Here is a 26,655-nt window from a genome sequence, read left to right as displayed (position 1 = left end):
CTACTATTCTCTCCAAATATTTGAATACAGTGGAAACTGCAAATAATGATCTCACATTTCTGGGTAAAATTGATCACTACAAGTGGATGATTGTTAAAACCAATTTTTTTATTATTATTTATTTATTTTTATTTATCTCTCATGCAGATTATCATCTCATTGACATTTGTATAGTTATTACCTGAATCTAAAGTAATGAAACGGACATAAAATAACAAACTGCGCCAGGGCCCTCTCCTGGTGCAAGCCCCGTCTGAATGGTCAGGATGAAAACACTACCCTCCACTCACGTCACCAATTGCTGCAGTGAGAGAGCAAGGACGATAATTACGCACTGTAAAAGCCCCAAAACGCAGGCAGAGCAGGAACGGTTGGGCAAAATAACTCACTGCGGTGTGAGTACAGGAAGATTTCACATGGCACGTTCACACATACACTACACACACTGTATTTAAAATGTTTTCCTTGTTCTGCCTTCATTTTTGTCTGTATTGACATTTGCCTCTTTTTTTTTTTTTTTTTTTTCCCCCACCAGAATCAGGAGGAGGTGGCGGTGGAGGAGGTGGAGGTGGAGGTGGAGGATTTGGAGGTGGAGGGCCAAAGGGAATGGGGGGCCTTTTCCAAGGCGGTGTGCCAAAATTACGCCCAGTTGGAGGTAAAAACTTGTTTTGTGTGTGTGCTTCATTTCGTATTATTGTTACTGAAATGGCAGGACTAACACATTTTTGTCAAGGTGTCCTTATCGTTCGTTTAAATAAATAAACCCAAAGTCCACCTCTAAAGGGAGTGGGCTAACGTATAAGTCGGATTGTATCAGTCACTGATTATCTGTCGGTAGTTTAAGCAGTTCATATCTGCACATACAGTAGATAAACTGTGAGGAGAAAAAAGAGCTCTTTGTGAATTTTTTTGAGTTTGTAATTTTATTTCAACTCCTAGCGGTCTGTTTCTCTGAGGATGTAGGGTATTGATTCTGTGATTTTTATCACAGTAAAGGTGAGATTTTGCCATTCCTTTTACTCCTCTGGGTGTATTAGACTTGATTTGTCAGTTATTTCATTTGACACATTTTAATCTTTTTTTTTTTTTTTTTAAATCTATTTACAGTTTCTCAAATGAGAAAATGTACTATATCACAGTATGTATTAATATTGCTATACGAAATAACATATACTGTGATACAGGATTAACAACATTAGAGCTGAAACAGTTTTATGATTAACTGAGTAGTCGATGAGGTAGAACTGTGCAGTTTAATCGGCTTTAGCCGGCTTTTATGATGCCTGAAATGTCTAGATTTTGTTGACACTGTCTTAGAGGTGTTAATTCGGTTAGATATTTTAGTGCTGAGGTCATATTTGGTGATGTTTTTGTCCTGGACTGTATTATATTCAAAGGTTTATCTAATATTCTGACTCCCTCGTATTGAAATAGGGAGGATAAAGAAATAGAAACACCCCTCAAATTAATGTAATCCAGTACAGCTCCACTTTTAACTATGAACTCAGTAATAAACATATAATTTTAATTTACACATATCTCACAAGATTAAAAAGTAACAGTTGAGTAATTGATTGGGGGGAAAAAATACTCAGCAACTATTTTCGTAATACAGTAATGATTTATTTTAATAGTTTGAGTCATGTTCATAATAAAAATTGTTGAAAATTTTCTGGTTTCAGCTTCTCGTGTCATGTCGCATGTTGTTTTTTGTATCGTTTATCTTTTCTTTATCTTTTGGGTTTTATTTGGGGGGAAAAAAAACGATCACATCAACTTGGACTGTAGGAAATTATAACAGGAATTTTACCTACTTTCTGACATTTTAAAGAAAAAAATGATGACGATGAATCGAGAAAATAATCTGCCAATGAATCAATAATGAAAATAATCATAATTTTCAGGCCTAGAATTTATGGCAAGACTGTTGAATTGCAACAAATTGTACAGGTGTTCCTAATAAAGTGGCCTCTGGGTGTATTCTGATCATAGATCAATATATTTTCTTGAAAAACAATCTAAGATTCAGAGATTTACAGACTGTTGGTTGAACAAAACAAGCGATTTCAATTAGTTCATGACATTCTTTGGCATTTTATAGGCCAAATGATTTATTGATTAATCAAGAAAATAATCCGAAGAATCGTTGATAATGAAACTAATCTATTTCCTGTGAGCATCTTACAATTCATCGTTTTTACCTTCAGTAGTCTGAGGTGTTGAAAGTGTTTTTAATTTTAATTCCACTGCTGTCACGTACTAAACACCACCTCTCTGTCCTCCACCCAGATGGTTCAGCAGTAGGTGGTTCGGTGGGCAGATCCGCACTGAGGCCGCCGGGGTCGCGACCCACAGCCCCTCGCCCCCCAACGGGCCGCTCCAACTCGCCCTCCCCAGCCAACAGGCCCTCTCCACCCGAGCACCAGCGCTCCCACCGCCCCTCACTCCCCGACATCTCCCGCCCCTCCAGTAGCAGCAGCAGCTCGTCAACAGGCAGCGGGATGAAGCACAGCACCTCCGCCCCGCCCCCCCCTCCACCCTTCAACAGGGGTGGCCGTGGCAACGCTCCGCCTACCCCCAACCAGAAAGCACCCGCTACGCCTTCCACATCCTCTTCTCACAGCAGAGAGAAGCCCCTCCCGCCGACACCCAACAGAGGCCCCACCCCTTCCAGCTCCGTGAAGCCGCCGTCATCTTCCAGCAGACCTCCAACAGGCGGCTCCTCCGCTCCTCCGCCTCCCCCGCCCTACAGACCACACACATCAGTAGGCATCTCCAACGGGCCGTCCCACGTAGACGGGGGCGGTGCCCCGGAGCTGCCACAGAGGCACAACTCCCTGCACAAAAAACACACATCAGGAGGCGGCAGCCATGGACGCAGCCACGCCCCTCCACCTCCTCCTTCATCATCTCCATCCTCTCAGCAGGTCGCCAGACCACCACCACCTGCCAGAGATCCGCCTGGACGCAGAGCAGGTACACCCCACGGCACCGTGAACACACAATACAGCCACTAACTGTGTTTTAAAGGTCAGAGGTCGTGACTTGTGCTACTTGTACTGGACCCCAGGACGAAGGGCGACAAGGATCAGGATTTTGCGTCAGTTAATAACAATAAAAGTTAAACCATTCAAGATCACATCAGTCAGTCAGACGGACATTTTGTTTGTGCTTTTAAAGGCATAGTTAAAAGAGAGGTCCACTTGAAAACAATTCTACTGCACATTACCCAGTGATGTACCTCAGATTTCTGGGCCCCTGGGTGTATTTTTCTAATTTCCTTGGAATGACTGACTGACTACTTTGTCAATTTATTAATTGTTTAGTTTATAAAATGTCAGGAAAAATGCCAGTAACAGTTTCCCAGAGGCCAAGGTGACTGCTTCAGATTACTTGTTTTGTCTGACCAACAGGTCAAAACCCAAGTTTTTTGATAAATGAATTGAACAATGAATCAGTTATAAACTGCAGTCAGTTAACTGTGGCTGTGGTGGCTTAGGGGTTTACGGCGCTTACGAATCCTGACTTCTGTGGTGTGAATCTGTCATCTCTGTACAAAACAAAGGCATAAGATGCTTTGGAAAAATGAATTTTATGTTGTTACTTTTATATCATATTATATTATATTTTAAATTTGATTAGCCGACTAATCCAACGGTCAGTTGTTTCAGGCATTGGACGTCCCTCATTGTGTAATGAAGTTACCGATTATAAATGTGGGACGACTCCTCCCGATTTAATGTTGGAACGGTCCCAGTAATGAAGACGACATCAGTCTCCATCCTCAGGTGGAGGAATGTTTATACAGAGGCCAAAGCAAGTTTTGACTCGTTTTCTCTGAATCTGTACTGTGCAATGCAGCCTCAAAGCAGCACCGTGTTAAAACATTTCCTCCAGCTGATAACGCCTACTGCAGTTTGAATCTGAAAATGGAGCAGAGGGCAGCGACATGATTTGTTTGGCTCCGTATAACATTCAAATGGTATCCGAGCCAGGTGTCTGCACGGACACTTAACATACGGTAGTTTAATATTTCCTATGATAAGTACAGCTGCGTTTGTTTTTGGGAATTACTTTTTTCCTCATTGGAGCGGCAGTTGGGGAAATTACAGTATTTCAACATGTGGAGCAGATATGCTTTCCGTAAGCATGCGCGAATAGGCTTGGCCTGGTAGATGCTATGTGGATGATGAAACACATAAGATACCTCTGTACCTTTTAAGTGTGTAACCCAGAAGTTGCCTCTGTGTGTGTTGACGTAGAAATAAATACTGGAGGATTTAAGGGGCCTACACCTACAAAGCGCCCTGGTATAAATAGAAATAATCCTCTACATGAAACTAATACGTTTATAAACTTTCAGCTGATAATGTAGTTTCTTCCTCAGAGCAGATTCATGACTCACTGGAAACATAACCATAATTTGAATTCAGAGTGAACGCACAAAACAGGAAGGCACTTGTTAGCTGGAGCTCTGTGTTGTGATTGGACGAGGGAGCGATTGGCCACGAGGCCTCCTGGTTTCTCTGCATTCCTGAAGCCCTGTGGAATATTCCAGCATTCCTCTTCACTTTCACTGTCTCTGCTTTTCCCCTACATTTTATATTAACTCGCAGGACGACTGATGTCTCTCTTAATCTCGCGGCTTCTCATTATACTGCCCTATTAATTATTGGTTTTTAAAAGAACATATGAGAGAGCAAAATGATGTTACTAGTGCCGTACTTTGGTTACTGTGTCTGCTCGAACTGGAAATCATTTCACAATCCACAGTTTCTGTTCCAGATCTAACTAGAACCAACTGGTCATGGTGCTTTGCTGCTGTTTAGAGTGCTATAATGTGGCGTGTGGCCGTCGACATTTGATTAATCATTTTGTCTATACATTGCCAGAAAATGGTATCCAATATCCAATATCCAAAGTTATACAGGTTATGGTCATGTGAGACAAAGAAAAGCTTCAAATCCTCATATTTGAGAAGTTAGAAACAGCACGTATTTTAAAAATAACAGAAACAATGATTCAGTTATCAAAATAGTTGCCGGTTTTAATTTTCTGTTGATCGATTCATTGACTAATCTTTACAGACCTATAACAAAACACAGTTTGCCATTTTTACATTGTAGGTTTATCAGTATTCTGCAGTGTTTAAAGAACCATACAGTTGGCCCTGGGTGTGTTTAGTGCTGAAACAATTAGTCAGTTAATCTTAGTAGATCAAAAGCATTAAATGAATCATCAAATGAACAAATCGTTTGGTCATTTATAAAGCAAAAAATTTCTAGTAGTAGTTACTGACAGTTTTCCAGAGTAAACCAGCAGTGTTTGGACGGTTTTCCTTCCTTCCAGGAAGCAAAATTTATCACTAGTGAAATATTAAAGTCAACTTGAAGAGTCTTGAAACTTGCAGATAATTAAACCCACACAGAGAATATTTGAAGATATATCTATTGTTTGTTGTTGTAGGTACTAGGTACTACTACGCCGTACCTTGATATAGATACTGAGTACTACGTGTATGTGTGTGTGTGTGTGTGTGTGTGTGTGTGTGTGTGTGTGTGTGTGCATGTGCGTGTGTGTTGTCCACGCAGCTCCCCAGGTGCCTCGTAACGGCGGTCGTGATGCCCCTCCTCCCCCACCCCCGTACCGCATCAACAGCTCTGCGATCTCAGAGTCCCACACCCGAGCGGGAAAACCGCCTCCTCCTCCCTCCTCTTCCTCCATCTCATCCTCCTCCTCATCCACCCGCACCCCGGCCGGACCCCCTCCACCTCCCCCGCCCATCAGGAATGGCCACTCCATCACCTCCTCCTCCAAGTCCATCATAGGTAAGTCAGGGCAGACATCATCATCGTATTCTTCCTACACCATTCACAGCCACTGAAGGATTTTAATACTTTCACTGTTTTTTATGAGCCAAACATGTTTTTATAAAATAGCAGGACTCAAAAGTTTCTGTTTATAGTTAGTGTTTATCATCTAAGTACTGTTGTATGGAAACATTTTTGCACTGCTGGGCTATTTCCCCATTTCGTTGATTTTTGAAGTGAAAAGAAAAAAATACAACCCCCTGCAGCAAACACACTAAAAATTAGCCTTCCTTGATTTGATCTATACTCAGTTGTGGTTACTTAGTTGGTTAAATAAAATACAGCTGAACCCAGATAACACTCAGGTGGTGGCCTATCACTGGTTTTATGTACTGTTAAATGCTGAAAGGTGGGGATGACAGACTGGTTACCTCATGCACTGGTGACCTACTGAAGTTTGGTGATGAAGAAAAGTCCAGCACAGACAAAACGGGGCCCAGTTCAAAGTTATTTACGGTGAAAAAAACTATACAATAGTCAGTAAAGTTTTTTTTGCTTTTTATATCGAGTCTTGTCCTTCCTGTCATATGGTTTGTGGCCTGACACTGGTCTGCAGTGGGGGGGTAGGGAACCACTGGAAGGGAGGACACTAGCAATTTTCCTGTCATCACTCTATTTTTCTTGTGCTTCTTCTTCTTCTCAACAATCCAAAATAACTCTTCCTGGTCTGTTGCTAAATGTACTTTCATGCAGCCAGACGTCTTTCCACTCTTCAGCACTTCGCACGGGCCACGAGTAAAATCTGGCAGAACGAAATTTCAAATGTGAAGACACGTAGGGGAAAATAAAACAGCCCAATGCGTTGCTACTTGCTTAAAATCACGGGTTAGGGCTGGCTGCTGTTTTCTGCATGAAATGAGATGCGGTGATCCCTGACATTTGTGTTCCTTACAAACCACTCGGTTTTCTTTTTAAATCTACCGGTTATTCTGATGTCCAGCTCGTACCGACCTCTCTCGTCTCTCACGTCGGCGTCTTTTGTAGAATTTTTCTCCCCACCGTTCTCAGCCGTGTGTTCAATCCTCAGTCACAGGAACTGATAACAGGGTTATGTTCAGATCTTGATGCGATAGAGACGACAGTGATGAATGGCCATCGATAGTAAAATATCCCACTGCAGCCATGCAAACGAGCCTCCTTCGTTTCCTGTTGCACTGGAACAAATCAGGAAGGAAGGGACAGTTCCTAGATTACTGTCGGGGGTTCTTGCACTTCATGTCTCCAGGCAGAAAACTGAAAAAACACAAATATCCAAAGTAAAGTCAAAGTCATAGGACAGTGATATGTTAAATTTTTCAACATATAGAATTTAAAGACAGAAAATTACTTTGAAGTTAAAAGGCTGGCTTTTAGCTTTGAACGTTTTCAAGCATATCCATATGACTACGTAGACCCATGTTATACCAATCCCCAAATTTTAGGACAGTGCAACAGGACAGTGATTGTAAAATTTAAAGACAACATAAGAAGACCCTGAAACGAGCAGGAAGTAAAGATCGCTGCACTACAGGCCTCTCAGAGCAACAGCAGGGAAGAAAAAAAGTGTCTGCTGATGTTTGTAGCCTGCGAAATATTAGAACCAAATATTAAAGAAATATAAAGCAGTTTATTTTTATTTAACTGTCCAATTACTCGTGGTCCCCTAGGACCAAGGGGTTTAATTATATAGAGGGCTGAGTTCCCATACTGCAGATCCGAAGTGGATGTAAACCCTTAAAATTAAAGCAGAAAATCCACGCTGTTGACTGTACTGGCAAAGACAAACTATGTAACAGATAGAAAGGCAGTAAACAAATTGACCTTCTGTCAACCAAAGGACACACTAAGGCACTTGAAAACAGACAACATAAAACACAGGTTGCTTTTCAGACACCAAACATTACTTTCACAAATCGGTAACTCCTAACGGAGCATATTTAAATTGAGATTAAACTATCAAATAATATTTCGTTAAACTTGACTTAACTACTGTCTAGAGATCTCACCCAAAACATACTGCAAGGTTTACGCTGAGGAGTGCTCACACCTCCTCTTCATCGTGTCTCAAGGCCACACACTTTCCAAAAGCAGTAAATGGCCCTTGACCCTTAAACCTCAAACACATCCTGTTTCCCGCGTAGCCTGTAAGTGATAATATATGAGTAACCTCGTCTAATCGAGGAAACAGCAGCATCTGCTGAGCCCGTTGTTTGACACTTGTTCTGTTTGCATTTTTCCAAAACATTGCAATCAATCTTTTGGCATGCAGAAAACAAATATCTGTAAATATGCTTTCTCTTTTAATGAAGTCTTCTTGGTTCAACCATAATCTAACTAACCCAGGACCCACTGGAGTGACTTTTGAAATCATCTTTTCTACTGATTCTAATGTTCCCTCTTCTCAAAAGAGCTTTGTTCTAACACAGCGAAGCAGTGTCCTCCTCACAGTGCTTTCACGTTATGCGTTTTGAAGCAACTTCTCTGCACCGGCTGCTTCTATACTCTGCTGAGCTTGTTTAGATAATTATCCTATAGCCGTTTTCGTTTTTTCTTCATTATGAGATTAGGAACTGTCCCATTAGTATACGTGGGTTAATCTGCTATTTTTCAATTAGAAAGAGATTAGGTTTGTTATGAGCCTGCAGTGGCATCTCCCCAGATACAGCTCTTTTGTTTCAGCTGTGTCTCTGTGGCAGAGCTGTGGTTTGGTTGTAGCTTTATTTCATAGTAACCGTATTTTGTACGTGCTGTTTCCACTGAAGTGATACATTTCTAAGGGATAATGATTTTTAAGATGTTAAAACAGATGTCAAAAGAGTTTTGACCAAATGTGTATTTACTTTGTCCTAGTTTCGTAGGCCAGGGTGGAGCTGTTACTGAGCTGAAACATTAAAGTCCAATCTGCTGGAAATACAGAGACAAATAAAAAAAAAAATATATTAAACAAATATCCCACTGGTGTTATACTAGAGTTCAGACCTCAGTATAAAAAAGCAGTCATAACTTTAGAGCCTCTACTGGGAGAAGCCCCGGAGTACATTTCTGAATTGTTACCTTCATACATCATCTTAAAGTGGCTCGGGTCGGCAAATCAGTGTTTACTGGAAAAGAGTTCTACTTTATATTCACTTTTCCAATTCAACAGAAATTTTTAGGAAACTTCTCAAACTCTCCCTAAACTTCTTTGCTTTGAACTTTTGTATTATTTATCTGTTTATGGTTGTTTTTATTTCTGTTATATAAGTTCCATTGTTTTTCTTTTATTGGTTATAATCCTTCTCATGCTTTTATCGTGAAGCACTTTGTAACTTTTGTTTTGAAAAGTGCTCTGAGAATAAACTTTAACTTACATCGTGACTGCGGTTTGACACGTTTACAACAAAGTGTAAAATCATTTAGCTGCAATGTTTTTTGTTTGTTTTTTACCAAACACAAAAGCAAAGTGTAGTTAATTGTTTTGAGATAATTGTTTTAGAGGGTTGGTCATTAAACGATCAATAACGGATAGTTACATGCTTGAGGCGGCAGAATATTAAAAATGCCTTTTAATATAAAACAGTCCAGTAAAACACCAGTAACCGCAGCTTTAGAAATGATCATAGTTGAGTCAGCATTATGAGCTTCAGAGACAGGAATTATTGGAAACTGTCGGATTTGTTTGGACTAAGTTGTTCAAGTGGGCCAACTCGATGTACAGTTGGATATGCACATTTTTAAAATCTGCCTTTTTTTTTTGTATTTTTTTTCTCCCCCCTTCAGATGATTTTGAATCCAAGTTCAACTTCCACCCCATTGAAGACCTTCCACCTCCAGAGGAGTACAGGCATTTCAACAAGGTCTACCCCAGTAAAAACACCAAGGGTATGGACGCAGTTGTCATTTCAACCTCTTCTTTACAGGACAGTGGAGACCTGATGGGGGAGAAAATGCCCAGACTGTTTACACTTTTCAGTACACTTGCCTTTCTTTGACTTTACTTCTTCATGATGATGATGATGATGATACTAGAGGGAAACACGTCGCCTTTACTGCTCATACTGCTCACTGAGAGCAGAGTGTTGTGGTCAGACAAGTTGGGTCTATTTGCTCAGTTAAAACGTAGATGTAACGGGGTGAAAGTACAGGACTGAAGTAGAACAACAAAGTAAGCGCAAGAGAAGAGAAGGATCATCTATCTCTGAGGTTCGATTCGAGATGGACTTCATCTGTCACCCCTGATGTAACTGTCTCATGGTCCCAAGACATCAGATTTAGTTGTGTTGTGATTATGATTCACCTCGGTTACGGAGCTGATGATGTCAGTCTTCAGGGCGACGCTGCGAATCAGGAGGAAGTCTGGGTCCTGTGACACGTGAGCTGCTGTAGCTCCCGGTGGCTGCCGGGTGTCCGCGCCGACGTTATCGTTAGGTTAGCAATGAACGGTTCCACGACTTCTGTCCCATTTACTGCTTTGTTGGTCCCTCGTTGAGGCTTTATCTCAGGTGCTAGAGTGAGTAGGCCATCAGTCGTGGGGACGGTGGCTCAGTCTCGGGCTCAGTCTGTCCACGTGCTCAGCGGTGGAAACCAACTTATTTAGACTTCTCCGAGCTTTGTGTTTATTTCAGTTTTAGTTGGACTTTGGATGGAATACTTGTAAATACAAGGACTCATCGCTACGTGAAATAATCGCTCCCTTCATCTCCCTGCTCGGTTTGGTCTTTCGTCATGCACAGGCGTACGTTTAAAAGCCGATTAGAAACCCAGTTATGCGAAAACACGGCAGAGAAATTGGTGTCCACCGGGCGAAATCTACAAAAGACGTGATGCTGAGGAAATGAATGCCGTGTCTGAATTAACCGCCCTGTTCGCTCATATTAACATTATTTACATTCTTCACTACCAACACGAAACGTTTGTTTTATTTTATTGGTCTGCAAACTGATTTATCAGCATGAATTAATTCTAACAATAGCAGTATAATAATATATATATTTTAATGATTATATATTTCGTATTAATAATAAGCTGGTTACACAGCAATAAGCCCGTGTCATAGAAAAACCGGACTGTAACTAACCAGATGTGTCTCCGCTGTCGCTCTGTATTTCGGATGAGGAAATGTTACATTAACAACCGAACGGCCACTCAGACAACATCTGCTTTGATATCAGGTGGCTATAAACTCATCATAAAACTCAAATACCATCACATATCGGCCAGTGGCCATAGTTAACGTTATTAGACACTAACATGACCAGCTGATCCTGGTGCTGTGTGGGACCTTCAGCGCCAGGATGTGAACACTGATGGATGTTTTCCAGGCCGACTGTAGAAGAAGCAGCTAGAAAATCTATTCTATGAGCTGTTTCTTTATCCCCACATGTTCACGCTGCGGGTTACTTATTTCCAGCTTTCCTTCTGTCTTCATGTCACAGGAGCCCTGTAGGATTTATAGCCTGTTTTTTCAGAGTTAATCATTTCTACCGGTTTGAAATTGTGAGATCTGACCTTTAGTGACCCTGTCTCTGTTTGTGCCCTCAGCCATGATGAGAGGAGCTCCTCCAGCGCCACCAGTGGGGAGGTGAACAGGCTTCAGCTCAGGACTTGAAACTCTCAGTCAGCTGACTCGGTCAGGAGAGAGTGGTGAAGAAACACTCGAATCTCACACACACACACACACACACACACACACACACACACACACACACACGCTAACACTAAACCACCAGACAGAAGCACAGTGGCCAAAAAAAGTAAACACTACTACACCAGACAGGTTTGACACTACTCAGCGGTCACTTTCTTTCCTTGCACGAGAGAATAAAAACCACTCGGAGGCGAGAAACGGACTTGACCTTTGTGACCGTGACCATCGCGACTTCTCCTCTGCTGACTGGACGTAGAGGCCTCGGTTTGACTACACATATCAGGACCAAACTCCGAACACTTCCAAACCTGTGCATTCCACCTTTTCCACATTTTTTTAATGCATATTCTTGATGATGATGTTGATTTTCATAATTCTGAATAACCTCTTTTATTTTGTTTATTTTATTATTTTTGGTGTCAGCATTAATTTGTGGGGGAAAGAAATTGAATTGAATTTATGTTTTAGTTTTCAGCAAATGAATTCCACTCAAGTCTCCCCACAAAACTGATAATGCTACGAATGTGGGGTTTATTGATGGTAATTTTATTTTGTTATCTTTTTTTTTTCGGTTAAGTTTACGTCTTTAATAGCCATTCCAGCAGTGCCAGGTGAGGGTGCGTTTGATTCATCTCGCTGTCTCTGTGTGCCAAAAGCGGGTGGAGTCGAATGAACTACCAAGAGTGAGGACAGTTTTCACGCTTGTTTTTTATGTAACTATAAGTTCTCTCTGATCATGGACAAAATGCATTACAGGAAAGCTTGCCAAGTTTTGACAGAAGCTTTGCCTGGTTGTTTATTTTTACATTCGGAGAGGGACTGTTTCCTGCTTTTTTTTTTCTTCTTTTTTTCTTTTTTTTTCTCCTCTCCTTTATTTGAGGGTGTTTTTATTTCCATCTTCAGGCGATGTTGCACGGCAGCTTAACTGCTCAACCGAGACACTGTGCACGACGCTCATTTATGCACTTAACACATCGGGATTACACTCACATTGATGTAACACCAAACAAAAAACACACAAGGATTCATTCCTAGTCTGTCCCTGATGTGTCTAACTGTAGTTCACATAGCCAGCATCTTGCTCCACTCACACACTGTGGTTTCTGTGTGGGCCGTCGCGAAGCCCAACAGTAAATTATTAGTTGTTTACTGGACCAAGTTTTGATGAGTTTTAGCTGCAGGTTTGCAGAGTTTTGCAGGAGTTTATAAGGGATCGTTTATCACTTTCCGCAGAATTCCTTTTCCAGGGAAGTCGGTCCAACAGCTCAAGTCTGTTCTGAATCCATAATTTTACTTTTGCTGCTGGTGGCCCTTTAAAGAAGGACCGTACGACCACAGGAAGACGATATGTTGTTGTTGTTAAATTGCTATGCAGTTTGATAGATTGTAGCTGGTAAGAGCTAACCAAAAAAAAAAGGAACACTTAAGTGCCAGAGAACTATTAATTCAGATGGAGGTTCTTCACTACACTTTTTTTTCTTTTTTTTTTCCTTTAAGCTTGACTTAAAAAACACTAATTACATATTCAGACTAAGAAACCAGGCAGGAAAAATGAAGAAATAGAAATGCTTGTTCAGGTCATTCTCCATTCTCCATTCTCAGTGATGCAGCGCCTCCTGCTGGTCTTTGCCTTACACGAATCCGTTGTCACTCTCATCGGTACCAGTGCTTTTATTTTTGTTTGTTTTTTTTAGGGGGAAGATGATGACAACAAAGTAAATAAGACATAAGTCTATTTGAAAATGCAATAAATATTGTATATTTACATTAAGGAATATGGTAATCATAGTTATTGATCTATTTTTATGTTTGTAAAAAGCTTGTAATATAGGAAAGAGAAATGATTAAGAGTTATAACAATGTTCCAGTCGGTGAGCTGACTCTCTGTAGCACTTCTCCGGATGTTTGGCCATAGTGGTGAATGAGCTAAATGGATGTGTGTGAGGTTTTGCCAACGAGCCGACATTTTGGGGATTCCGTTTCTTAAAAATCCAGTTGCTGGGTGAACTAGTGAACAGGATGAGCGGTGGATGACGGCGACAACACACAAAGGAAAACGAAGAAGAAACAACAACAACAACATACGGAAGTACACTTCCTGTCCTGGATGAGCGCTCACCTTGACACGCAGGTGACCCATCACGTTTGTCTCCTCATGTTCTCACCTTGTCAAATCTGAAGAGTAAAAACCCTGTGGTCATTTCATGTTAATCAACCTTGTTTTTATCATTTGAAATAATTTCAAATAAATGTATTCCTGTTGGGGAAAAAGGTACCTGACGTGCAGTCTTTTTGTTTTTTCTTCCTTCTCCGTCTCTGTGTTTTAATGAGCCCGTGTCATTTGCAGTGGTTGGAAAAACCTCTGATACTTTGCTGACGTAAAAGCGGAAATATCTGCATTTCAAAATGTTACCAGGCTTGTGAACTTTTCAATTGTCTGGTCCTCTCTCTGATTGATGCTCATTTTAGATTGGTGCGTTAACGTGGAAGTGGTTTGTTAATGTTACTGTTGATAAGCTCAAACTTCATTTAAGCATCATAGTTTGAGTTGACGGTTTGTAAAATCTGACAGAAAGTAGTGACCACAGCTGTCGGATAAGTTTGTTCTGAAATGTTGATTTTAAAAAAATAAGAAATCAAACGGTCTCACAGAAAACAAATATCAAAGCACCAGGTCTCTGAAAATTGTCCTCGGAAACGATGCTCAAGTAAAAAAAAAATCAGATTGTTTACTCAAGTAATATATGTAATACCACACTATAAAAATACTCCAAATACTCAAAGTATTAATGTGTATTTAGTGTCAGGGTCGAGTTAAGTGCGTCATGTACTGTTGGGTATCTTCATCTATGATAATGTTCATAATGATCAGATTTTATCAACTAGACAAATGTTTTATATGTAATCTGAAAAATAAGTAACAAGTAACTAAAGACGTTAAATGAATGTAGTTTAGCAGAAGTATAAAGTAAAACTAGCTCAAAATTATACTTTAATTACTGTACTTGATTAACGTTGTTCTAATAATGCAGTTCCCGGGAAAATGATATTCCGCCAAAACTGTCTCCCGTTGAAATTCCCGCCAAGGACCTTGCGCGTGGGCTTGGAGACACACGACGTAACACCCGGTTTGAGCCGAGCCAATAAGCATCGGAGACGCGCTCGCTGTGAGCCAATCAGGGAGCAGCGGCGGGAAACAGCTGTTCGACGGGGAGGAAGTCGACTCGATTTGGCGCTAGTTTGGATTCAGTCTACGGCAGAAGACGGAGGGACGCGGAGGCAGAGCGAGCCTCAAGACACGGGAAAACGCTGCGCTCCGAGCTGAGACGACCCTTCCGCTTTCCGTACCGGTACGTTTATCGCCGACACGTCCATCTAAGCGCTAAGAGCCGAGCCGGTCTGTTAACTGATGGCGGGAAGAGCCCAAACAGGCGCCGGCTGCCTCCTGCTCCCCGGAGTAAAAAATGCCGCCATTGTTTCTCCTTTCACGTTACGCGCCGAAAAACCTCTTTCCGTCAGAACCGTTCTCGTGTCAACCTGCTCTGTTGTAGGCGGAACCGGGCCGGTGTCGCGCTCTGCCGCCTTGGCGCCATTAATCCGACGCGCTGTATTGTCTCCTGTGCTGGCGGCTGTTTCATCCAGACGTGGCCGGTAGATACGCATCGACCGACTCTTACACGTCAGTGTTAAGCGTTGTTTTACAACCCGAGGCGTTAACGTGAACTCAAACCTACTTTAAAACCACCGTAACCTTTACGGACTTCGTCCTGGACTCTGAAAAGCCTGGATGGCTTTTTTCCCCCCCCCTCGATTTAATTGAGAAAATAATTGGCCGATTAATCACCAGGGAAAGTATTCATCAGCTGCGTCCCTACACCCGAGTCATTTTCAGTCCCGGAAATCGTTCGATAACGGTATCGATACCAAAGCGATACTTGCAGGTCCTGACTATTCCGTTTATTGAATGTTGTGATACGATGAAAAATGCCCAGCGTGGTTCCGGCTAAAGATGTTAAACAGACCCCCCCAAAAAAAAGGCCATTAACAATTTCCCAAGGTTTAGAGTGACATCTTCGGATTTCTCGCAGGATATCCTGCAACAAGCAGTGTTAAATATTCCCAGGACGATGTTTCTTTGTTTTTTACATTCAGCTCCAACTCATGTCTAGTTATTTGTCTCGGATGGCTTTACAATCTGAAGAAAAACTCTGTACGTGTATGGAAACGGCTTTGCAAGAGCCAAATAAAAGACAATACGACATAACGCAAGTCTAAATTTAGAACTGGTGAACGGAACCGAAGATCTCACCAGATGTTCTTCAACAGATTTGGGTACTTGTCGGTTAATGTCCAGGTCACTTTTCCTTAATATTGGATTATTTTTCCCTTTTCTGATTCAGGCCAAACCCAAAATGCCCAGCACGCGCTCTCAGGGCCGGGCTCAGCCCACGCTGCAGTTCCCCCGACGCAAGTCCTGCAGAGTTTCCTCCCTGTCCAAGACGCCTCAGCCCCAAAAGTCTCCCGTCGCTTCACCGACCGGGCCCGAACCTCCCCGGATCCGGATCGGACCGCTCTCCCCGAGACGGCCCGCCGACCGGCCCGGCCCTCTGTCGCCCAGGTGCCCGCCGCCCTCCTCCCCCGGTCTCCAGCCACGGCTCCCCCTCAGCCCCCGAAAACGCACAGGTAAGAGGCCCCAGACTGGGAAGGTAAACCGGATCGGTGTTTTACTAAACCCCGGCGTCTGCATGACGGTTACCGGTTGGTTAGTAAGTAAGTAATGTTTGTTGTTACGGGTGAAACACCTTTCAAAACCGAGGTATATTACAGGTGCATGAAATATTAGAGAACCGGAAAATGTGACAGGAAGTTGAAGGAATAATCCATCAAAGAGAAGTTAATATAAAAAGAACAATATAAAGTCGTGGGGGGGTGAGTTAAAAATGAGCCAAAAGTGAACTGCGATGGTGAAACTGGACAAATGGGGCCAAGGGTTATTTTTAAACACTGTTGGTCACGTCTCAGGCTTTGTACCTGTTACATCCCCCTGCTTCGCATGTTCTTTATGGACTTTGATTAATAGCTGTTTATTTTTTTTAAATCAGTTTTTCAATTGACATTAAAGGACCACCACGGTGGTTTCAGACAAAAAGAGGTTGGGAGTCGAAGCAGCGGGAGCGGAGACATCTCGGATCCGGCTCCAAACGGGCCGGACCCTACGATTCCCATAGTGCTAAGGGGAAGGATCCGGCCCTTCCCTCCTGGCAGACGGCCACTGACCCACAGACGCCTTAACGTTTAAGTGTCGGGTCCAAACTGAAACAACCCCAGCGACATTATCGGGGTTCTTTTCTCAGACTTGGCGAAGCTCGTCCAGAGGAGGACGCTACGCCGCTGTCTCGGCTCCTTGAGATGTGACCGGAAACCTTCACGGGGAAAACCGCTGGCTTCTCCCTTTAAAACTGAATTCAGGGTTTAAAATTTTTGTCTCTCCAGGTGACGACAACAGCTGTAACCTCGGCGCCGGCCCGCTGGGCTCGCCGCCCAAGCAGAGCAAGCCGGCTCTGGCCTCGCCCCGAAGACTGGGCTTCGACGAGAACTCGCCGGTCCCGCCCTCGCCGCGGCGCCGGGAAACACCCGCCGGGAGTCCGGCGCGTCTGAACTCTGAGAAGAAGCCGCCGGTCGTTCGCCTGTTTGCAGAAAGTGAGTGTCTGGTGCGTCCGAAGCGTTCACTCGGGGCCACAGGTGACGATGGATTTCACCGTCGATCGGACCATTAATTTATTGTTTGGTTCAGAGATTTCTGTCACGGCTTCACATGTTAAAGTTCTGTCTCAGAAAAAGAAGAAATTACAGCAAATATTCCCATTTGACCACATGAAGCCAGAGAAATTTTCGGCATTTTAGTTTAAAAACCACCGTAAAACATTTAATCAATTGTTTAAAGAAAATAGTTGCAGGTAAAATGTTCTGTCCGTCCACTAATTGGTCCTGCTCCGGTCCACATTTGGTTTAATGGGGCAACGCATGGTGTGATCTGGTCCTCTGAGCTCTCTTTCTGATTAACGGTGGGGAATCAGTTCGAAATGTGGGACAAAGTCTGCGTTTTCCAGATTTTTAAAACTAATCACGGCACCAGAAGAAGCACAGCTGTAAACCTGAAACGATTAGCTGACTATTGGATTCGCTGGATGAAAGAGAATGTAAACTTTTCTTTATGTTCATTTTATTTCTCGCCTTTTTGAAACAAAACTGTCCGGAGATCTCTGGTTCCGTCTTTCCTGGTATGAGGACGAGCTTGTCTCTTATTTATCATCATAGACGGAATATTTTTGGGGACTTGGTCGGTGGGTCTGCGTCACCTTGAGCTCCGGGCAATTTAACATCCAGCGAATAAATGACTGACTGAAAAAAAAGTGATCTGCAGGTTAATTGAAAACGTAAATAATCAGCAGTGGAACTACCAACGTGCTTTTTAGGGAGAGAATGGACGCGAGCTGCCGTTGGACACGCACCTGGTTCTGTCAGCGATGTTTGTCCAAGGGTGGGTTCGGGTTTAGTTCCTCTGTCGGCGACATTGTTAACCTCCCCGTCCTGTCCTGTCCCGTCCCGTCCCCAGAGTCCAGGTTTCAGAGCGTGAAGCGGGCGCTCCACACCGCCGTCCCCGAGCGGCTCCTGTCCAGGGAGCCCGAGCGGGCGTCCATCCGGTCTTTCCTGGAGGAGAAGGTGCTGCGGCGTCTCCCCGGCAGCCTCTACATCTCTGGGGCCCCGGGCACCGGCAAGACCGCCTGCCTCAACTGCGTCCTGCAGGAGATGAAGGTACTTGAATAGCGGGGGGTTTTCAGAGTGAGAGGAGTTGAGCCGCTTTTCTGAAAGCGTCCACGGATCTTAGGTCCAAAGTTTTAGAAGCCACGGCGTCTCTCACTGGGAGTCTGGAGACCAGCCCCGATCCGGAGGCTCCCAGGGTTAAAGGCCTGCTGGAGGCATAAGGCTGCGCTGGGTCTCTAATGAATGCTGGTTTCTGGGCCCGCAGACCTCTTGACCCGGAAACTGAGCAGCAGCGTTATGGACCACTTGACCGGGGAGAACACATTTGTGCAACACACAATGATTGTGTTATTGTTATGTTGATTATTATTCCTGACAAGTGGTTTGAAAGTGGACGTCGCTTCGCTGTTTGGGGTCCCGGGCCTCAGAGGTTGAGAACTTAAAAGGGAAAAAGTGTCCAGAAACGAAACCATAGCAGATGAATGTGCTGGATTGTGTCTGGTGCAGGTTTTAAAAGCTGCTAAGGACCAACTGTGAAAGTTGGGTAACTGGTTAAACTGAATGTCTTTGGGTTGGACAAGACCAGCAGTCACCGTGGACCGTGGGAGAGTCTGATGAGCATCTTAATCTGTTGTGTGACACTTTGTCGCCTGAAGAATTTGAAAATAATCCCCTGATGGTTGTGGTTCCGTCCACAGGCCGAGCTGTCGTCGGTACGGACGGTGGTGGTGAACTGCATGAGTCTGAGGAGCTCCCACGCCGTCTTCCCGCTGCTGGCCGACAAGCTGGGGGCGTCCGGCGGACAGGGCGGCCTGCAGAGGCTCCTCACGGCCCCGGGGCCCGCAGTGTGAGTAAACCCAACCCTGTAGCGGGAGTCTGGGCGGCGACGCAGGCCGTCGTTGGGGGAATGTTGAGCCTCCGAGTGTTTTTGTCTCGTTCGTTCGTCGGTAACTTGAGACAGTCGAGACATCATCGTGATCACTTGCTTTAGACGTCCTAAACCCAGCACCGGCTTGTCTCTGCTTCTTGTCCTTTTTTTTTTTAACTGATTTTGAACTTGATGTACCGATGTCTTCGTGGGGTTGGGGACAAAACGCGTTCTGTCCAAAAAAGACTGAATCGGAGGACTCGGTAACCACGGACGCCAGAAGAGACTCTGACTCCGCCTCTCTTTCCCCCTCAGGCTTCTCGTTCTGGATGAGATGGACCAGCTGGACAGTAAAGCCCAGGACGTCCTCTACACCATCTTCGAGTGGCCATACCTGCCCAAGTCCCGCCTCTGTCTCGTCGGTAAGACCTCCGTCCGCCGGATGTTGTCCCTGTTTCCCACGAGCCGCGGTATTTATTGGTCGTTTTTTTTTTTTGGCAGGTATTGCCAACGCTCTGGATCTGACAGACCGGATCCTGCCCAGGCTGCAGGCTCGGCCTCACTGTCGCCCCCTGCTGTTAAACTTCCCTCCCTACAGCCGCCAGGAGCTCGCCGCCATCGTGCAGGACAGACTCGCACAGGTAAACGCGCACAGGACCGCAAAGTGGCGTCGGGGAGGCAGGTGAACGCGCCGAATAAGGCAAAGCCGCGAGCGTGGCTGTGATTCTTCTATTAACCTGTGACCCCCCCCCCCCAGGCGTCGGCTGACGGGATCCTCGAGGCCTCGGCGGTTCAGTTCTGTGCCAGAAAAGTGTCGGCGGTGTCTGGAGACGCCAGGAAAGCTCTGGACATCTGCAGGTAAACGCGTCTCCCTGCTCCTGCTTCTCTCTCTAAACGTGAGACATTTGTCTCGGCGTTGACGCTTTTCCTGTCGCAAGCAGGAGATTTTAGCAAGATTGAGATCGGTCAGTTTGTTTTCTCTCCTCATGAGATGAAACTACATTTCCTTCTGGTTTCCCCCATTGAATGATCCGTCTGGAGCATATTAATGAAACGCTGGTTTGATTTAGTTTTCCACTTATTTCTTTCGATTTGCCCACAATATTTCTGCAATGATGACCTTACAAATACAGAGAAAAACTTGAAACGTTAATTTAAAAAAGTGTCTGAAAACCACTCAACATTTTGGGCCAAGCTTTTTTCTTCTTCTTCTCTCTGCTCTAAAAAACCGTCCGTGGATCTCTCATTCTGTTGAACTACATCGGCTCAGGAGCCGAATTTCTTCCGCGTTGCACTGATTTTTCTTTTCTTTTCTTTTCTTCAGGAGAGCAGTTGAGATCGTGGAGTCTGACGAGAGAAAGAAAGCAGCCGATCCAAAAGAGGAAACTAAAGGTGAGTGAAGCTGAGCCGTCTGTGATTAAAATGATTCCCTTAGCAGATTCAGTAGCCGCATCATTGTGATTATGGTACCGACGTGAGGGATGATTTAGAAATTGGCCGCTGAAAAACGGGGTCTGCTCCAGCCGATTGGCTGATTCTTGCTTTTCGCCGGACCTGAACTCTGACTGAAACGCTTCTCGTCCCGCTTGCTTCAGCGTCCCGGGTCGGCCTCCCTCAGGTCGCGCGGGTGCTGTCGGAGGTGTACGGCGACCGGATGGCGTCTCCCAGCGGCGGCTCGGAGGGAGAGAGTTTCCCCCTGCAGCAGAAGCTGCTCGTCTGCTGCCTCCTGCTGCTCATTCGCAACGGAAAGAGCAAAGAGATCGGCCTCGGAAAGGTGAGACCCTGAGCCGGTTCGGCTTGTGTAGAGGGAGCGATGACATCTTTGGTCCCGGAGCACCAAGATGATCTGAATCTGTGGTTCCTTAGCCTGGGGGTCCCAGGGGAAGGGTGCTAAAAAAGGCTAACACGAAGTAAAATCATGCTGCCGACTAATAAAACGCATTCTGAGAAGTATTTTAATCCCAAAAAAGTGGTTCCACTGCTAAAAGATCGAGAAAAACCACGGATCTAAATGAAACCGAGCAGGAGGTGAGTCCTTGAATCTTGTGTTTGGTGACAGGATCTCAGGGACCATGCTGCCACCGTTTCAGACTTAAAACATCCTATTATTCCTTCCCGCTGCTGCTTCGTTAAGTGACCCCAAAATATATTTTCTGGCCAGTGAACGTGAAATACCTTTTTTTTCCGGACACTGCGCTTGAACCTGTATCAGTGTTACGGGAACTCAGAACCTAAAGAGACGGTCGACCTCAAACTTGACCTTTCGTGGCAAAAATGATGTTAGAAGGCAAGTTTATTTGTGTAGAGCCATTCAACACTTCACACAAGAGAGTGAAGCGATTTAAGACAAGATGTGAACGAAAAGAGGCAAAAATAAAAAGACAGACGGGTTTTAAAAAGAGGAAAATAACAGATAAAAATAGGACACAATAGGATGAGAAGGATTAAAGGGTAGGACATTGTTGAAGAAGCCTGAAGGCCGAATCTCAACGCGGCAGGATGTGGATGTCGGGTGTTGCTAGGTCACGTAGCCGATAGGATTAAAAACTCCACGAGGAAATGTTGAGACAAATGAAAAATAAATGAGTCTGGCTCCTAATTAAATGACTGTAATGGAGTCACATGTCAGCGCAGAGTGAATTTACATGTGTGTCATTCATTCTAAGTAAAGATGCAACAAATAGAAGCCAAACGACTGGGATGAGGGAAACCAGGACAAAGCTACGCAACGGGAATCTGGGCTGAAGTGACCGTCGCAGTCAGAATTAGCAGCGAAAGAAACCTGCTAATTCCGCCGGCAAACGCCGGCGACTCGGAGTCAAACGCCTTAACGAGGTTTGTTCTTCTGCGGTTTCAGCTGCACGAGGTCTACAGTCGTCTGTGCGCTCAGAGGCAGGTGTCGGGGGCCGGTCAGGGCGAGTGTTTGTCGCTCTGCAGCCTGCTGGAGAGTCGAGGAATCTTCGCTCTGAAGAAAGCCAAAGAGGCTCGTCTCACCAAGGTACGTCCCCCTGCCCCCCCACTCCGTCCTAGGCTCTGTCGCGAGTCCGCTGGTGACGGGAAACTGAACGTCCCCAGATGTTTTGTTGCCGGCTTTTATCACCTGGAAACCAAAAACTTGAGCCTGTAATCTGAAAGAGAATTTTTTCATCTCCTCCTGCAGGTGTTTCTGAAGATCGAGGAGAAAGACGTCGAAAATGCTCTGAAGGACCGGACGCTGCTGGGCAGCATCCTGGCTGCAGGACTCCCCTCGTGATCGCTCCATATTTATGTTTTAGCTCTGAATTTTTTTATATTTTCTTTTTTTTTTTTTTTTTTTGGTCTAACCAATTCTCATTTTTGCTGGGAATTTGTACATTTCACTGAACATATTTACCAAAAATGTGTTTTAACTTTTTTCTTTTTTTCCCTCCTTCACCTGGTGTTTGACGCTCAGCTTTGGCTCGTTGGGGAAAAACGTCAAACCTAAATGTTGGCACCAGTTATGAAATGACAGCATTTGTTTCGGTTGAGATTTGAAACGTTTCCATTTTTATGCTGTAAATAAACAGATGTACAGACGTTTTAATCGGCTTTCCTCCTTATTTCTGAAACGACCGACCTTTCTAGCTCCACGCGGTTTTACTACCTGACTCCTGCTCTCGTTCATCTTCATCGCTGTTAATTTCATTTCTATCCCGGGACTCTGAGACACCGGGGAAAGTATTTGACGCTTTTTATCGTCGCGTCGCCACCTACACGGCGCACGCCTGCGCTCTGTCGACGTGTCGTCACGCCCTGTGTGAAAGTGGGCGCGAACACACGGTGATAACCAGCGGCCTGTATCTATCAAACTGCGGGAAAGTGAAATATGGAAATAAGATGAAGACCGGAATAAAAAAAGTCTCTAAAAAATCTCTAAGAGGAACAAATCTGACCGGATTCACAGTCACGGTCTGAACGTCTTCGCCGTCAGCGCGGAACCAAAATCCTCCTCGTTCTCTGGCTTCTCTGAGGCTCCTCGTCGCCCAGCAGCAGAATTTTGTTTCCAGTTTCCTGTCGTCTCATCCCCGTTTATACATTTATGCATTAGACACATTAGGCTGCTGTTCATTTCTCATGTTAATTATTACTGGAGATTTAAAGATTTCACAAACAATAATCTTTTTAAAAAGGAACATGTTCTTGCAGAGTAAAATACCACAGAATAAACACTAATGTCCAATATAGTAGATAAAGGGTCGATGTATATCACTGGCTATTTTCTTCTGGTCCATCGTGATCAGTTGAAAGTGTTTTTTTACGCTTGGCTGTAAGTCGGAGGAGGTCACTTGATAAATGTGTCTAATATTTTTTTTCCTCTGAAGTTTAGAGACGTCTGTTTGGCAGATGCAGGTCCAGCTCATCAAAACGCTCAACATGGTTTCTTTAGAAATGACTATGAGAGCATCCTGCACTTTACTTTGATTTGAATAAACTCCACATAAAAGTTATAGAGATTTCTCTGAGGCCATGGAAGCTTCCTTCGTAGCTTCTGGAGGAAATCCCGCGTCGATGTTGAAGGAAATCTTCTGCATCCGACCAAACCTTTTGTGAGGCCTTCGGGGATCAGTTCCTGGCACTTGGCTACCTTGAGCTGGTGGGAGACCTCCAGCCTGTCCTCCCAGGAACTGCGAGTTCCGCCGTGACACATGTTTTGGTGCTCTTGGGAAAAGTAAAAGCACCATGTCTGGTCGGAGTGACGTGGCTGCTTCCTCTTCTGTAAAGAGTTGTTGTTTCTTGAGGTTTACTCGCGTCTCCCCACCGGATGCCCGATGAAAAATGGAGCGAGTGTTCTCAGCGGTTGGTCTGCTGGATATCTGGGCCCCTTCTCTAACAACGTTGACGTGTTCAGGTGGTGATTACTTTGGTCTCGTTGGCTTTTGTTCTCTCCAGCGATCACGACGGGGACCTTGTGGCGTCTCCGCGCGTTCTGGCGTTCGCCCGGTGCTTTGGCAATGGGCCGCTCTTCCCAACCCCAGGTCTTCAGGTTGCACTGTGTGTCCTGCCACAGCGGCCAACATGGCCTCATCGATAATCCACTGCTCCTCGGGGGCCTGGTCCTAACGGTTTAAGAACTGGACCTTAATCTTATTTTACATCTCTCCTCTCCGATTGGATTAGAGGGTTAACGGCCTCACTGCAGCCCGGGCCACACTGGTTTTTCCCGCGGCTGCGGCGGGTTTAAGGCGACTTCATTACGCACAACTGACGCTTAAAACCGTCTGGTCTCTGAATAAAACCTCGCATCTCGCTGAACGACGCTGGGGCCTTGATTTTTTTCAAGGTACTTAAATGTCTTTGTTGCCTGAACTTTTGCCTCCAGCTCTGTTTTCTTTGGATTGACTACAGCGTAGAAGCTGTTCTCTCTGGTAATGGATGACATAGCACCAAAAAGATTAAGCTTTCGCCCTTCGCTTTTGGCAGTTATTAGGGAAGGTTGAAAATCTGGTGACCATCTGACAAAAACTACTATAGAGATTATAACAGAGGAAAATTCTAGCATTTAACTGTTAAGTCCACCGTAAGCACGTTGCCGTCCTCCATAACTGATTGACCCTCGTTATTCCAAGATTTGTACCCGTTTTCTCTGAGCTTCCCTTCCCAAAAACGACATTACTGTCCCGTAGCTTGGGTAAGATCCCTGGTCATCGTTTATGGGAACGTATCCCATTTGTTTTGTATGCTCTTCTATCTCCTCCAGCCAAGTTTTCAAGATTCATTTTGTTAAGACCATTTCCCCCGAACATCGGTTTTGTCTCCGGTACCGTGCCAGTTTGGTATCCAGTATAATTACCTCTCTTTTCCTCTGAATGGCCCAGTTGTTACCCCAAGTCTTGTTTTCTCCACTTTATTGGTGCCCGATTCAAGTTTTTACCAAAATGACCCTGCATTATTTCAAACATCAACATAAATTAAACATCAGAGATGTTCTGCCACAACAGGGACACTGCTAGGACTCGGCGTGAGATGAGTCTATCCGCCGCCTCCCTCCAGTGGGATACCTGTGGCTAGGGTTTACCAGCCCGGTGGAGTCGGTTTCGCCCCTTAGCCTGAACGCCTCGCCTCAGTCCTCACCAGCAGACGGGTTCTTCTAACCCGCGGCCATGGAAGCTTCCTTCGTAGCTTCTGGAGGAAATCACGCGTCGATGTTGAAGGAAATCTTCTGCATCCGACCGCTCAGCGCGAGCGATGCCGTTCGCCAAACCTTTTGTGAGGCCTTCGGGGATCAGTTCCTGGTACTTGGCTACCTTGAGCTGGTGGGAGACGTCCAGCCTGTCCTCCCAGGAACTGCGAGTTCCGCCGTGACACATGTTTTGGTGCTCTTGGGAAAAGTAAAAGCACCATGTCTGGTCGGAGTGACGTGGCTGCTTCCTCTTCTGTAAAGAGTTGTTGTTTCTTGAGGTCTACTCGCGTCTCCCCACCGGATGCCCGATGAAAAATGGAGCGAGTGTTCTCAGCGGTTGGTCTGCTGGATATCTGGGCCCCTTCTCTAACAACGCTGACGTGTTCAGGTGGTGATTACTTTGGTCCCGTTGGCTTTTGTTCTCTCCAGCGATCACGACGGGGACCTTGTGGCGTCTCCGCGCGTTCTGGCCTTCGCCCGGTGCTTTGGCAATGGGCCGCTCTTCCCAACCCAAGGTCTTCAGGTTGTGCTGTGTGTCCTGCCACTGCGGCCAACATGGCCTCATCGATAATCCACTGCTCCTCGGGGGCCTGGTCCTAACGGTTTATGAACTGGACCTTAATCTTATTTTACATCTCTCCTTTCACTTCTCAGTAGTGGTGGAAAGAGCACGCAAATGTAAGATTTTGCCAAACTTCAATTCAGAGGTTTAAATAAATGGTAAAAATCTGGAGTCAACATGTGATTTTGACCCCAAACATGAGGATAAACTTTAAAACAACTTAATTTGAAAAAAATACAAAGCAAATAAAATAATATAAAACCAGAAGACCCTTCTCAACTCCGACAGGTAAATGAATTGCGATTTAATTCCTCATTCAAAAGCTAGCAGGCCAGCATGACACAAATATAAACTATTCAAATGTGGTTTTATTCAAATGATTTAATCACAGCAACGCCTTAAAGTGGATGAAAATATACATTACTGTGCATGTTTTCAATTACAAACACAGTGACCAAAAATGTAAACGTCATTGGATGCAAAACACGATAAAATATTCAGATGTATAATACACATTTCATTTAATCATATGCCAAGAAACCACGCTAGGAAATAATTCAAAGCTTTAGTAGAGACAGAGATACAGCGAGCAAACACTTTCTCCGACACACTCAACTTTATATGCAATAGCTTATACTTAGTGTTTGTTTTTAGCCGAAATATGGGATTTTCTAGAATTCAACTGTCAAATTAACTCAATCAATAACACTTCAAATACTTTCCTGTGATTGTCTGATCGTCCTGACTCTCGAAAACCAACTCCACAGATACCAAAATAAAGACACACACACCACCGAACATCTGCAAACACATTTGAGCCAGTTCACCTCTACAGAATTACAT

At 44.5% G+C, this 26,655-nt stretch overlaps 2 protein-coding genes across 3 annotated transcripts in view; both read left to right on the top strand.

Moving 5' to 3' along the window:
• wipf2a (WAS/WASL interacting protein family, member 2a) overlaps positions 1–13,750 on the top strand; it is a 30,170-nt gene extending 16,420 nt beyond the window's left edge. For both annotated transcript variants that reach the window (XM_040147108.1, XM_040147109.1), the window contains exons 5-9: positions 536–655; positions 2,290–2,976; positions 5,592–5,828; positions 9,609–9,710; positions 11,370–13,750. In XM_040147108.1, coding sequence (XP_040003042.1) covers positions 536–655; positions 2,290–2,976; positions 5,592–5,828; positions 9,609–9,710; positions 11,370–11,413 — 1,190 coding nt within the window. In that variant the 3' untranslated portion in view covers positions 11,414–13,750. The remainder of the gene's footprint in view (positions 1–535; positions 656–2,289; positions 2,977–5,591; positions 5,829–9,608; positions 9,711–11,369) is intronic.
• Positions 13,751–14,668: 918 nt separating this feature from the next.
• cdc6 (cell division cycle 6 homolog (S. cerevisiae)) lies at positions 14,669–22,408 on the top strand. Its single transcript, XM_040146300.1, has 12 exons — positions 14,669–14,825; positions 15,876–16,158; positions 16,969–17,175; positions 18,092–18,291; positions 18,939–19,087; positions 19,424–19,530; positions 19,610–19,749; positions 19,866–19,966; positions 20,433–20,500; positions 20,704–20,882; positions 21,966–22,106; positions 22,269–22,408. Exons 2-12 carry the CDS (start codon positions 15,888–15,890, stop codon positions 22,359–22,361), a joined length of 1,656 nt encoding a protein of 551 aa, XP_040002234.1. The 5' UTR covers positions 14,669–14,825; positions 15,876–15,887; the 3' UTR covers positions 22,362–22,408.
• Positions 22,409–26,655: the final 4,247 nt, after the last annotated feature.

Source organism: Xiphias gladius, chromosome 15, assembly GCF_016859285.1.
Source record: "Xiphias gladius isolate SHS-SW01 ecotype Sanya breed wild chromosome 15, ASM1685928v1, whole genome shotgun sequence".
NCBI classification, from domain to species: domain Eukaryota; kingdom Metazoa; phylum Chordata; class Actinopteri; order Istiophoriformes; family Xiphiidae; genus Xiphias; species Xiphias gladius.
This window is presented reverse-complemented; position numbering and strand designations above follow the sequence as displayed.

Coding starts and splice junctions, on each gene's coding strand:
- cdc6 (XM_040146300.1), top strand. CDS start 15,888: ATGCCCAGCACGCGCTCTCAGGGCCGGGCTCAGCCCACGCTGCAGTTC. Junction 19,967..20,432: donor AAAGCTCTGGACATCTGCAG/GTAAACGCGTCT, acceptor TCTTTTCTTCAG/GAGAGCAGTTGAGATCGTGG. Junction 22,107..22,268: donor AAGAGGCTCGTCTCACCAAG/GTACGTCCCCCT, acceptor CTCCTCCTGCAG/GTGTTTCTGAAGATCGAGGA.